Source organism: Cenococcum geophilum (genome assembly GCF_001692895.1).
Source record: "Cenococcum geophilum 1.58 unplaced genomic scaffold K441scaffold_11, whole genome shotgun sequence".
Classification (NCBI taxonomy): Eukaryota; Fungi; Ascomycota; class Dothideomycetes; order Gloniales; family Gloniaceae; genus Cenococcum; species Cenococcum geophilum.
Genome location: NW_027137569.1, coordinates 1,865,243 through 1,880,137, shown reverse-complemented (window position 1 = coordinate 1,880,137; position 14,895 = coordinate 1,865,243). Strand labels below are relative to the sequence as shown.

Below are 14,895 nucleotides of genomic sequence, written 5' to 3'. Positions count from 1 at the left end.
TCCGTAAACCTATAAATAAGTTTAAATGGTTTAAAAAAAATCCTAGTTTTATAAACATACCTTATTTATCTATTTCTTTAATAACGCCATCTATATGGTTATATTTGCCGTTTTAATAGCCTTTAATAATGACTCTAAAGGCCCCTAGGGACTTTAATTTAGGAAATATTCCTTATTTATAACAATCCTCTATATTATTATCGGAAAGTTTATAAAAGGCGATATAATATATTAAGATATAATAATAAGCCGATCTAAAGGTAAAAATTTCATCCTTTTAAGGCGTGCTTAGATATAGAGGTTGGGCTTAAATGGAGTATAAAGCGAGAAGAGGGGACCTATTAATTGATAAACTAGCGAAGTCGATTAGCTTTGCGTTTAAATATTTATTTAAAAAAATGTTGTGGTATGAAATATTACTATATATAATACCTCTGGAGTAAATATATTTAAGAACGTCTATAAGCTATAAAATCTAACGCATTTATAAAGTTTAATTAATATTATTACTTCTGTTTTAAAGAAACCTATAGAGCTGGCTGTTTAGAGCGCGTTCTAAACATATTACCGTGCGGTTATCTTTCTAGAAAAGTTCGCTGCTATAGTATTGCAAGAGTCCATTATATTAACCGAGTCTTTTATAGATCTCCTTTTTGACTTTAATGAAGTATTAAGAATTCGCGTTATTTAGAGCTTTAATAACCTTATTTCGAAGTTCGTCGCAATATACAGTGCCCGAAACTCCCCAGCTAATAAGATTCTTATAGTTGCAGCTAGGGGGTAGCACTACGATAAGGTCTATAAGTGTTAAAGTAGTAGTTAATATTAAATATATAAAGAGCTTTAAAGGGGTAGTAAAACCCCAGTGTCTAGCTAACTAATCTATTATTCGTTCTATATTTTAGACGCTATTTCTAAACAAGATTAGTCTCTATAGTAGATATACTAACCCTATACTTTGCAATAAAATAAATATAAAGAGGGGTGATAACTTCTGGCGAAAGAGACGGTAATGATTGTGGTGTGCCCTTTTTTTTGGCCTAGGGATCTCTTTCTAGCTTTAGGTTCTACTTCTGGCTTATTCTATTATAGCGTATTTTCTATAACTAGAAATTGTTGCTAAATATAGCTATACACTAGCTAAGGCTATAGTTGTTAAATATGCTAGGCTGTGCTGCTAACTATATAATTGCTATAGCTAAATATAAAGCCGCCTAGTATATAGTAAGAACTTACTAATATAGAAAGGAAGTAGATCTTTAAGAGGTTAAGGTATATAGGAAATAATTACATTAATTAGCGGGAAGAAGAGTTAGCTAATTTATAGAATTTTATATCTACCGCATTATTAAGAACTATAGACCTGCTAATTAATCTATATACTAGAGTTAGACTGCCTTTAGGTTAATCTTTACCCATCCTTTAATATTAAATTAAAGGACTGCTTATACTACCACACTAGTTTATAAATTTTGGACTATTACTTTCGCACTCTAAAAGCAGTTGGACTATCGTAGCATCCCTATATACTTTAGCTATAGATAACGGCGTTCTGCCTAAGGAGTTCCTTAAGTTAATATTAACACCCCTATACTTAACTAGAAGTTATACTACTATATTATACTTATAATCAACAGCCTATAATAGTAGTGTCCGACTAAAGCGGTCTCTTATATTAATATAAACATTCTTATATTCTAGAAGTAGTTAAACTATATCTTTATACCCCTTTTCTACGGCTAATAATAGCGGTATCTGGCCGTTTTTCTACTTGTAGTTTATATTAACGCTTTTTAAGAGTAGCTGTACTACTGCCGTTTGCCTAAACCTTACGGCGCATAATAGCTTATAGGAAAAGTCCTCTAGGTTAAGACTGCTAAGTCTACTTTTAATTAACAGCCGTACTACTAATTTATGTCTGTTTCTCACTGCCCACAATAAATCCGCACGCCCGTAGTATCGATATTGAGTTACTACTCCAATTTTAGCAGCTTTAAGAGATTTTTAAGCAGTTATATCTTGTCCTCGTTTTACAGCCCATGTTAGTGCCATACTATCCTCCCGTTTAACGTTATAGCGATAAAGGTAGGGATTTAGAATACTATAGAGGCGGTCGTTTATCTAGGCGAAAGCGTTAATATCTCCCTCTACTTATAGGTTCTCGGCTATTAATAATAATATTTCGATCGGTAGATTAAGTAGCAATATTCTCTATAACTATTAATTAGGACCGTAAGTAGTTATACTTAAGCAGCGAGAATACTTACTACTAAAGTGGAAAATCTAGCCAGGGCAATTATTATAGTTTAATTAAAGGACCTATTATGTCCCTTAAAACTAAGGGTTGATTTTTTTAGAGAATAAATTTATATTAGCGTAAATCGAAATTAAGATTCCTTAAGCGCTATAGCTTTAGGCGGCACGTTCTTAGTATACTACTATTAACTACTTATATTCCCGCTAATGCTATAGTACGCGCTAAGCAGAAATCTGATTTAAGATTTTTGAATCTGTTCTACGCGTATAAGATATAAGTAGTAGTTATTGGTGGTCCTTATATTCTAATTTACAAACTCTTTATTTTAATCTTTACTCTTTCCCCTTATACGTCTTTTATAAGTTTAGAATGTATAGTAAGCTCTTATAATTCTTTAGCGACCTACCTAAACTTTATAAAATAGTATATAAGCCTATAAAGGATCCTTAAATGCCGGATTATACTACTCCATAGTCTAAAAGATAAAAGAGAAAGTATGCTATTAATTTAACGAATTCTCCGCTTCTTAAAATGTCACTAAAATCGTTATCTGTTGGTATATCTTATTCTATACCCCTTAAAGGTTCTTTATAAGCGTCGCCTATTAAGTAGATTCTATCCTTTTTAGAAGGTAAGGTAACTAGAACTTCTGTGCAATAATATAATACCCTAAGGATGACCCTACAGCTAATACTAAGATAGTTAAGCTGTAGCGATGTTATATCGGATAAATAGGGCCCTGATAGATCTCCAATAGGCAATACTTTTAAAGAAGATAGAATAAGACCTAGAACTAAAACAACTCTATTAGATAAGGGTAAAGTCCACATATAAACTCTAGAAAAACGGCAACAACTTAGGTTTAGTAGACGAAGTAGTACGTTATTTAAAAAAGCTAATAAGCTTAGCAATCTAACCAAAGCTAAAATATTTATGATGGTGCGTTATAAGGGAAAGCACTTTGTTTATATTTCTAATAAGAGCTTATCCTAGCCGGAAAAGCTTTTATAGGTAAAAGATCTCCTTAGGAATTTCTTAATATGCTATTACTAATCTATTATAGGGATCTGAGGTTGTTGTTGTCCCTACTAATATTAAAGCTGTTAAAGCTTAGGAGTGCATGTTTTAAGTTAAGCTTTAATAGGTATTTTCTAGGGGATTTAATAAGGATATTAAGTTACTGCTTTAGACTATCTATATATTTACTACAAATTTGAATTTTAAGTTCTATTTTATATTTAATAGATATAGTTTTTAATTAGCGAAGCGTAACCATACTTTAAATTCGTAAGTTATAATTTAATCTACTAAATTTTTTACTGCATAATTTAGAACCTAATTCGCTATTAAATAATTAATATATCTATGCAGGTGGTGTATATTTTAATTTTACCCTTTAGTAATATAGGCGGGCTTATAACTGTTGGCTAATCCTAAACCTAGTATAATATATAGAGACTTCCTCTAACTAGATCTTTAGGGAGAGTAACTTCTATTCTATATTACAAATCGTTCCCTTTAAAAGACTTATAATACTACTATAGCAAAACCCTCTGGCGGTTCGATTCTGGGCTACTATTAATTTAGTAGCAGGTACTATTGTTAAATAATGCTTCTTTAAGAAGACATCCTCTAGTATTACCGCCACTGCTATCTGGCGTCTATATATTATAAATCCTTTTAAAAGTATCTAATAATAAAGACTAATCCGTTCTATAGATAAAGATATTTCTAGAGGAAATTTTACCGGGGGTCTAATTAAGTAGGGTGATATAGCCATTCTCCTAGTATATTAGTAGTAAAGTACTACCGGAATGGGTAGATAATATTAGACTTCCCACTATCTAATTGGGCTGCGATTAACTATCTTTATATATAATATTAGTAGACAGAAGAATATTATTATTACGAGTATTAGGAGGAAGAAGATATGTTATAGACAGATCTTTAAATTCGGGGGTTCGTGGCACTTATAATAAGTTTAGCTAAATATTAGAGTTCTTATAATAAGTATTTCTCACTATATCCTTAAGGAAATCCAGGAAATCCTTTAAGTACTCCGCTAGTAGCGAGAACTAGTATTCTCTCCACCTATGTATACGCGGATGCGGATTGTAAAAATTAAATAGCAATGTAAAATATCCAAGCTATATATAATATGGCTATTAGTGTTAATAAGGTGGCGTTATAAGATACTATAGGGAAGACTGCCTTAGAATAAGTTTATAGTACTACTATAAAAGAGCTTAAAGGGAATGCGCAGAATTTATATAGGCAATATTAGACTAAAAACTTAATATAGTTTACTATTCCGTGTTCTTAATAATTTTATTAGCTTTTTTATTTTCAGTCTTTAGGTTATTTAATAGATATAATAAGCATAAAAAGTACCCTCTTTACTCTTAAGGGGCTATATTAATAACTAATGTGGGATTAATAGGGACATTGTTTAGTATTAGTTATATAGGGTACTGGATTCTTAACCCCGCTTACCTATAAACAAAATACGCACATACTAGATATCTATCTACTTTTATTAGACTAACCCTCCACGTAAAAATCGTCAGGTATTTACCCTAATTGTTGCTTAGATATGCCTCTACCTTAAGTATAATACGCTTGCTAGTATCTCTACGCTTTCCCTGCTGTATTTTATTTATAATTCCCCTTTTTCTTTTAAGAGACACTACCTCCTCTCTTAGCTTCTGGTTGGCCTTCTCTAATATCTTAATTTTGATTTTAGTCTACAGGTAGCTTATCTATAGAGCGATAGCGTGATTAGGATTGCTGCTATTAAATATATTATTAGTAATATCTAAGACGGTAAGTCCTAACCTAACTGCGATATATTTATATACTTATAATAACTTCTAGGTTGTAACGCCGAGTTAATCTCTCTTACACTTTAATTTAGAGCCTTAGTGGTTCCGGTTTTGGCTTTAGCTCTAGTGCCCTATTAGTAAGGCCTCTTACTGCTATAGTATAGGAAGCATTCCTTATCTTTAGAAGCGCCTTTCCCCTAATAGACACGCCCTTTACTCTAGATCTCTCTATATATCTTTCTCCGTCACTTATTGTTTCGCTATTACTTATATTAATTATTCTTTCTATAACCTTTATTAGTAGTAGTAGTAGATTCTTTAATTAACGTCTGATACGGATCCTATCTAGGCCTACGCAGACTACTCCGTACATAAGGGGAAAGTAGTATTAACAGGAAAAACCCCTTGCTATTGGGGGGAGGAAAAACCCTATAAGCCACCTCAGTAGGATAAAAAACCCCGAATTGCCATGCCTGCACGAGCAGCGGCCCTACGGGCCTACAGCTTGTCCTCCTCCTTAGATGTTTTAAACTCCTTAGGAACCACTGCTTCCTTCTCTAGCTTATCCAAAGCTAGGGTTTACTACGTCCTAGCTAGGCCTTGCCGATCAATTGCTGTGTGCTTATAGTTATGCCCTATATCTTAACTACCCCTATATACTGTCTCTTGTTAACCATTACTATATACGCCATGCCTCCCCCCCCCCTAAGGCCTATTAAAGGCGTAAGGGGGATTCATCCGATCTATTATCCTAAAACTAAAAGATAAAAGCGGGATGTGTGTGTATATATATATCTAGGTATCTTTTATACCTAGGCCCCAGTCACTAGGCCCTCTCTAAGGGCACTACTCCGTCGAGAGGAGATAAGGAAAACCGTACGGGGTTATCTAGCTGCCGCTTTTAGTAGTATTATAGCAGTACGGCGAGTGACCGCATACTCCGCGGGCGATCGCCCTAGGGGTTAGGAGGGGCCGTATATTTGCTCGTTTGTTCGTTTGTTCGCGTTTACTTATTCGTTAATATAAGGTTGTTAATGCTTTCCACTGGGGGACGGGGGGTGATATTAAATACTGTATATCCATGTTGGATCGTACAGGTGCCCTGGATAGGAGAATGTAGTAGTCATCGTACTGTAGAGAGCCAACAGTAGTGGTTTTCAAGATCTCACCATCTAAAAATTTTTCACCACCGCCCTTAACGCCTATAACCACCACAGGTCCTGTCCGCACGCTGTGCGACGTCTCTGCGTTGGCTCTGGATCTGAACTTCAAAGACTAGGTTCGTAGCCGTCACCACGTATAGGTGCAGAGTCCGATTTCGACGGCCTATAACCTTTATTATCGATGTTTAATTAGTTAACTTTAGGACAAAATATATACTGTAGATTGCTTAAGAAGTGTTTTGTATAGGTTCCTAGTAAGGGGACATAAGATCCTTTTATGTCTTCCTTCCTACCTATACGTAGGGCTAAACGGATCCTTAAACCCTACTAGCGGCATAATTAATGCCCATTACTATTTTATAGCCTAGACCAACGCAAAACGTATAGGTTATAACGTATAAGCTTACTCTACCTCTATAGGAGTGAGGCATTATATAGAAGAGGCTGTCGCTGCTTTCTTTCTAATACGCTAGACCGTATTCTATATATAGCTGAGCCCGCTTTACTAATGTCCCGAAATTTAGTTGAATAGGATCTCAATCTATATATCTTAGACTACAGCTTCCTGTACTATGGCTGAGACGTTTATAGATTTATCTATAACGGTTAAAGGGGCTTAAAGTGTTACTACAAAGCTATTATTAAACGCTATCTTACTTAGCTGCCTCTAAGAGTGACGGAGCGCTAAATTATAATAGGTACGAAAAATCCTAGCGCTTTATACTTGGAGCTGCTTCTAATGACTTTGGTAGTATATTAAGACTACTTGTAATCCAATAAGTAATAGTAGCTAAGCATTGCTTATAAAGCTAGAGACTGGTATATTAGTTCTTCTACACTAATATAATATGTTTTAGTTAGGTATTTATATTTAGTAACAGCTTAGCTAATAATTACCCCTAGTAATGCCTCCTTTAATTTAAATAGCCACCGTTAGATTTAGTTAAGTAGCCTATACTTTTAGGCGCAGATAGCACGCTAAGTAAGGAGTAATTATAGCTAACGGATATTACGCGCCAGCTTTAGGGTAAAGGGGCCGCTAATATACTTTGCCTTATTTAGGTAATATTAGTCTCCCTTTCTAAACTTGGCCTTAGCTCTATTAAGTAGTAGAGGAAATATTATAAAGGTGGTATTTACCTTACCTCTAAATGTCCTTAGATTAAGCTACCTTTTCTTTAAATACTAAGCCTTATTAAAATATAGTTCTTTTCTGTGCTTGTTAAATAAGTCCTATTATATATAATGCCTTAGATAAACCTAAATTGGATTGCTAATAATTTTTATAGGTCTGTAGGAAGAGCTTAGAAGACGATCCGTGTATACCCTAGCTTTATATATTTCACACCTTATAATTAAGGATGGGAAGAGGATAGTAATAAAGATAGTGATAAAGAGACGGTAGTTTTAAACGGTAGTAATGAGTTACGGAGTTCTGGCCACCCTATTAATAGATTACGCCAGAGTGACCCAGTAGAAGGGCGAATTGATACTACTAATATTAATAAACCAAGCTAGAGTGATAATGACGGATTATTAAGTAATAATGGAGAACTTGAGATTTGGCATAATTTAGTAGGCAAGACTCTATAAGTGTAATGCTATACGGAAGAATAAAGTAGAAATTTAATAAGAAATTGTAGGACGCCTATAGAACGCCTAGTGGTCTATCTACGTCCTAAAATCCCTACTTTTGTCTCTTTTAGCTTAACCTCTTCCGAGCTCTATACAATTTACGATAATCTCTTAAGTCTCTTAACACGGGCGGAAGATTTTATTTACTGTATTACCGATAAAGGATAACTAATATATAATAATAACCCTAAACTCTATAAGTTTCTTTCTAAGCTTAAATACTTATATCCTAAGCAAGTACCAGTTATATTTAAGGTTGGTAAGCTTATAGATTTATATATTAAAGAGTTAAAGAATAATGTCCAGTGTATACTCTTTAGCGCTTATTCTATCTATTATAATCTACTAAGTGGGATTATGTACCTCTACTGGTGTGGTAGGAAAGGGTTAAGAGGAAGTGTAGTGGGATTTCTACTTATCGCCAAATTCGTAGGGCTTCTTCTGTAGGAATTTCTCTGGTTCTTTAAGATTGAAGTCGTTTTCATTTTTATATATCTACTATTAGTACTTTCTTAGCACCTACTTTATATCTACACTTGCTAGAATAGTTTTCTAATTACTACCCTTTTCTTTTAAAGAAGCTTCTTAAATTAGGGCTTAAAAATTGGTTTACCCTCTATTAAGAGTTCTGATACTATGCGATTAGTTAGATAAGAAGACTATTAGGAGGTATAACCATTAATAGAAGTACTTTCTCCGTTGCCTCTATTTGGTTCTTAGCCAAAATATAGCTGTTTTTTAATTATATCTAAGCTTTTTGTAACATAATCGTGATGCTATTACTCTATATTATAAAGCTTCCGGATTTCTATACGTAAAGAGCATATAACTGCGGTTTATTTAGTAAGTATATCAATCTTACTTTCCTATAGTATACTTTTATTTAATAAAGTTGTGTTAAAGCTGTGAAAATAATTTACCAATTCCGAAACCAAAGCTTTGCTTACTTATCCGTTATTTCTAGTAATTTACACCTATTTTGCCAATAACCCTATACTAAACTGTTTTAAAGCTAAGAAATTTAGCAGTATTTCTAGCTCTCGTTAGCATTAACACGAAGAAGCTTATATAAACACCGTATATTTTGGCGGCTAAAGAAGAGTTACTCTAAGATTAATGTTTCTGCCTAAATCTATATAACGTAGGTAAAAGCAATGCCACTTTTTAAGCGCTGTGCTACGGTTTCTAAGGTATATAGTGTAAGTAAGAGTTAGGAGATAAAGCCGCGGCGTATTCGGCCGGCTTTGCTGTAACTAAAAAGAAGTTTAGGAATATAGTTCCCACTCTATCTAGAACTAGATAAGGGGCTCTATATACTAGTGTTTAGGGGTAGCCCTAATAAGTTAATTATTACTTAAAGCTAATAATCTGACTAAGCTAAGTTTTACGCTTAGAATTAAATAGGGGACTTATTTGATATTATAAGAAGCTTATATATTCTATATAACCTTATCTTTATAACTCTCTTAAATATAATATATGCTTGTGTTTAGCAAATCGATCTAAAAGGCCTACATAACTCCACGCAGTCTTAAAAATCTTATTGTTTCCCTTAAGACGGATACAAAAGCTCTTTTATAGGTCTGTAAGCATCTTTCCTATACTAGGAGAAACCCTAGATCTCTACAATAAGCGTATATCTATAACCTCTTCTCGTATGTTCTTTTTAAACTCTTCGATTTCTAGGTACTAATATCTCCCGACAATCTCTAATATATTAAACTAATCCGCCTATATCTACTCCCACTCTAATACAACCTTATCAGCTAGGGCTGTTAAGTTATACTAATTACTGTATTATAGCATCTTATCGTTATCCAAAGTTATTAGTTGCCTCCTGGTTTAAGAAGACCTTTAGTATTAGGTAGACTACATTTTATATATACGATAATCTACCTTATTATTAATAATAATTGGATCTGCTGTCTGTTAGTTCACTTCTATATCTTCTCTATTTTTAACTTTATATACTAGCTAAGGATCTTCCTAGGCCCCGATTTTCGTTATCTAATACTTTTTAGGGGCTCTAGGGCTGTTCTTAGGGCTCGACATCTTCTATATAGAAGTGCTAGTCGTCCTCCTTATTCGCCTGACCATTTGGCTCTTCCCTTAGTTACTTATTCTAGTGCTCGTCTAGCTACTTATTTAATTGGCTGTTTAGGTATTAATTTAGCTGCTCCTTTAGCGACTTGTCTAGCTGCTTATATAGGAACTTATCTAACCGCTTACTTGGTTGCTCATCTAGATGCTTATCTAATTAGCTGTCCAGGTATTAATCTAGCTGCTTATTTGGCCACTCGTCTAGCTACTCCCTTAGTTGCTCATTTCCATGCTAACCTAGCTACTTGTTTAGTAGCTTATCGATCTACTTATTAACCTATTCCGCTAGTTACTTATTTAACGCGAAGTCTCCTAAGGGAGAGAACACTAAGGTTTTATCTAACATATTAACACTATTAGGTGGGTTGTCTAAGATAGATTTCTCTAATCTAACATATTGGTCCAGATTCTATATTATTTTATTAAACAGAGCAAAGGCTAGATTAGGATCGGTCCAGTCACCTTTAAAATCTTCTAAATTTAAGCAGTCTGCGCTAAAAGTAGGCTTATATAGAAAATTCTAGAGTAGAACATTATCTATACCCATATTGTTAATGGAAGCGCCTATATTTTTAAAGACTATATCTATAGTTTCGACCATAGCCACGTCTAAGCCGTAATTGCATCGAAAGTTATCTATATAAGGAGAGAGAATGTTAGCTTCCTGAGATCCGGATATTAGGTTAGGTTTAGTAAGAATAAGATCTTTAGGGTCCACTATTAAGGGATCCCAAATCTGTTCTAGAAAGACATAGTCTATAAGGGTAAATATATTAAATAAATTGTTTATATTAGAGGTGGAACTCTTTTAACGTAACGGTTAGAAGTTGTGGTTAATAGTTATCGGATACAGTTAACACAAAAGAAGGTAAACTTAATAGCTTAAGTAGGGTTTCCTTATTCTAGTTATAACCTTTACTATACCATATAATATTAGCCTTTGTACTAGACACGGAATAATGGAAGCAGTGCTATAGGGGGGACGGTATTAGCTTAGCCGCGTTTATCTCTGCGAGCTTCTAAGCCAACCATCTAGGAATGTCTCTTTGGATCTTCTCCAGGCCGCTTACGGGTAGCTTCTTCGTGCAACCTCCCTATAGGGTTTGCCGTGGAACGCCTATTAAACGTATAAAAATCTGTTTAAACCGTAGCTGTACCAGAAAGCTTATTTAATTAGATATATAATGGATCTATTGCCGCTGTAGAGACATAAGATAACTAAGTAAGATCGAAAAATGCCAACAAACTAGCCTAGATATCCTAAAGAAGAAATAATTCGGGTAATGCGCTCTGCTTTAAAACAGTGCCGCCGTAATAACAAGGCGCAATTTTATGCTCTCCGCTGGCTGAAGCCGTCTACCTATGATCTCTTGTTGTTATTGGCACTTATATAGGATTTAAGACACTATAAGTGCATAAAGTGTGATATAAAGAGAAATATAAAGTCCATGTAAAGCCTTAAAGGCTTATACTGCCTTATGCCTTTATATATAAATTAGGCTCGCGCTGTCTATGCTTAGGACCTTAGGAGTAACTTCTTTATTACCTAATACCATCGGCATTTCTATTTTTGAAAAAATGGAGGATTTAAAGGATCTACAGCGTGATGGTAATGGCTTGCCACCTAGGGAACGTTTAGGGTGCCCTTTTAACTTAAGGGACATGCCGTATAAGGGATATTTAGTAATTATTAGACCGTAAGTTCTTATTTAAAACAGCGTTTAAGTTTACAGGCTAACACCATCTTTAGTCTTTTTGCGGTATAATAATAGGCCGCAGAATTAAGGTACGCCGAAATGTTATAAACCCTTTATTTGCGGTAAGCTGACGAAGAGAAACTAAGATGTTTATTATGGCTTTATAAGGATGTTTCTAAGCCCTATAATAGAGAAGTTAGTCTTAAGGGAGAGATAGGTATACGACACAGCTTTAACTTAGGATTATAATTCCGGGTGGGATACAAACCTTAGAATCTTACGGCGCGAGAAATCCTTCGTATTGTCTTTCTAAGCGGTGGTAATGCTAAAAATCTTATATCCTTATTATATATACCTAATGGCAGCTTTTACGGGAACGCCGTAGAGAGCGGCTTATATATGGCTTACTATAACTAGCCCTAACGAATAATGGTGGAATGGAACTACGAATGGCTTTATATTAGGGAGCTTTAGTATAGATCTTATTCGGCGTTCCTAACGTATATAAGTGCTTTGCTTATAGTTACAGTTTTCTCTACTATTAAATAGTTTATATAGCTGATTATATAACATTTAATATTCGCAAAACTATTCTAACCTTTTTTTTTTTTTTAATTTTCCTATACGCAATGCTTTAATCTCTTATTTCTTAAACTAAATTAAACTCGTGGCTTTTAGAACCTAGTTATTCCCTTAAGTAGTATTTAATATCTTAAATCAGAGCATAATTTTATAGTTACCCCCCTTTTCTATCACTTAAATAAGGTTTTGTGCGACGTACAGTGCATAACCTTTACTCTTTCGATCCTGTCGTATTTAATCTAAAATCTCTAGTAGAGATTACCTGCCAAATATGTTAACTAGTGATTCCTATATAGTTTATTATATTATACCTATATATTAAGTGCCTTTATCTCTAATTTTAAGCTTTAAATCTCTTTATATAATAGTGCCTCTTCCATTTTATGCTAATTTAGAGCAGCGTAAGCCTCTTAATATGATATAGACCATTCTAAAGCTTATTCAGTTTATTTTTATATAGCGTTATCGGCCTTAATACGGCGCTCGATTTCGGTCCGAAGTTCGGTTTATATTTAATTATAAGCCCAAATTTCGCCTTACAAGAGCTGCAATAACTAGAAGTATTAATTTGCAGCAGGGATTATCTAAATAGTCATACTGCTTGCTCTGTTGGGGTTTACTACGTCTTACGAGGTAACATTGCCAGGTAAGGGCTATAGGTAAGGCTGTAAATAAGGGGCGGGAGTATCTATAGTATACTCGGAAGGTATTAGGACAGTTAAGCTATTATTACATATTTCCCATTAACGGCTAAATGGTATACTTTAAAGAAATAGGTGTCTAGGCATATAGTTATATTCCATAGTTTATTAAAGACAGTAAATAAAAATTACTTTACGATGCAAACGTATAGCGGTTAAATATTCTATACAATTCCCGTAATTTTAAAATTAGTAAAAGCGAATTTTTATTTATAAATATATTTTTTGTATTTGTTATTAGAAGCGCCAAAGCCATATAAATAATTTTAGACTCCTACGCTTAGCATAAATTTTATTAATATAAATAAAGAAACTGTTTCTAATTACTAGTGGCCATAGATTATAAGTCTTGCCGCCGGCACTAAAACTCTCCCTATAAACTTCCAGCCCCTAATAACATAGAGAGCAGCTTAATTTTAAAGCGCTTAAAAGTGGCCGAAGTGCCTAAAGAAGAAAGTCTAAAGCGCGTAAAGGTTTTTAAAGAAGCTTTTTAGCGTTACCCTCGGCCGTAAGGTTATAAAGTCCCTACTAAGGCAGCACTTCTGCAAAATTCTTTAAAGCGTATTAAGCTTCCACTAACTAGCCAAAATCCTAATCGCAGTGCCTCTAGCTCCTTACTCGTGCCTTTTAGTGCGAATCTGGACTTAAATATACAGCCTTGCAATCCTTAGAGAGCTCTAACGCGTCTTAAAGATCTTATATAAGGAAATCAGCTATGGATAATTTGTATTAATAAGGGTATAAACGGAATAATAATGGTAAAGAGGCTAAAAGCGGAGAAAGGCAAGGCAAAACTCGTAAAATTTTAACTGCTTCGTTATAGAAACATTTCTTAAATTAGTCAAGTATTCTTAGATAACGATTGGATATACCTCAGCTATAAATATTTTTGTTTTACTTTAGAGGAGATTTTTTATATTTACTTACGTCTCCAGGAACGGCAGATATAAGTTATTACGATATTAGTAAGTTAAATAACATTGCTAGAGCTTATTAAAGCACTAAATTAGTATAGATCTTTAATGCAATTAAGTATATTAGTACGGTAGGATTACTTTACGGATCCGTTACTCTAAACGCAGTTAGAATTTGCGGCCGTAGTGGGCGTGTCCTTTTATATAGCCACCCTAATTAATTTTACCTTTATATTAAAATCTAACGTTTTATAGCTAATTTCGAAAAATATACCTAGTAATTAGCGTCCTTAACGTTAAACTTAGACCTAGAATAACTTAGATGCGTAGTGCTTAAATATATAAACGGGCGGCCGTAGAAAGACCTTCGCGAAGTTAACTTTATTAGATAACAAAGGGCAAAGAATAGGGTTTTTGGTCTCAAATAGCCGGATAGGTAGAGCGGATATAAAGTTTTAAATGACTTTTTAGAGGAGCTTTTTAATACTGAGAAGCTAGCAATTATAAAGTTAGACAAACCGGTATGTTATACTAGTCTTAATATTTATAGACTGCTTACTATAAAAGCACCTATATATATTACAGTGTGACCTTAACTACTTTTACCTACTGCTATTTGTTAAGCTTGTTTTACTAGAGTGTTTTAAGCTTTGGCGCGTATTAGAAGATAGCTTAGCTAAGTAAAAGGGATAATTTAGATATACTTAGTTTATAAAATATAAAACATTATATTTTATAATATTTAAACTTAATAATATTTAAGATTACTTATGTCTAATAGGGTTTTTACTAATACCCTAGTTTTAACTAAGCTAGCATACTACCTCTATTTTTATTATTTAGCTAAAATTAATGTCGGAACATTAATTACGTAACGTAGTTATAGGACTACGAAGCGAGACTAACTATCTAACCTTAGAGCAACCCCTTTCTTCTAGACAACAATTAACTACCAACTTTAATACCGCATACGTACCACTATAAGTGATATTCGTGCACGTTAATAAAGAGAGTTATACCGATA

General features: G+C 33.9%; 3 protein-coding genes across 3 annotated transcripts; 1 reads left to right on the top strand and 2 right to left on the bottom strand.

The window, feature by feature from the left end:
• Positions 1 to 307: 307 nt before the first annotated feature.
• K441DRAFT_550170 (uncharacterized protein) lies at positions 308 to 466 on the bottom strand (the record flags this gene model as incomplete). Its single annotated transcript, XM_067643044.1, has 1 exon — positions 308 to 466. A coding segment is annotated over one exon (159 nt), but the record flags the coding sequence as incomplete, so codon positions are not given.
• A 992-nt stretch (positions 467 to 1,458) lies between these two features.
• On the bottom strand, positions 1,459 to 1,959 carry K441DRAFT_549352 (uncharacterized protein; the record flags this gene model as incomplete). Its single annotated transcript, XM_067643002.1, has 2 exons — positions 1,459 to 1,593; positions 1,789 to 1,959. Coding segments are annotated over 2 exons (306 nt in total), but the record flags the coding sequence as incomplete, so codon positions are not given.
• A 12,352-nt stretch (positions 1,960 to 14,311) lies between these two features.
• Positions 14,312 to 14,555, top strand: K441DRAFT_550115 (uncharacterized protein; the record flags this gene model as incomplete). Its single annotated transcript, XM_067643042.1, has 2 exons — positions 14,312 to 14,392; positions 14,439 to 14,555. Coding segments are annotated over 2 exons (198 nt in total), but the record flags the coding sequence as incomplete, so codon positions are not given.
• Between the last annotated feature and the right edge of the window lie 340 nt (positions 14,556 to 14,895).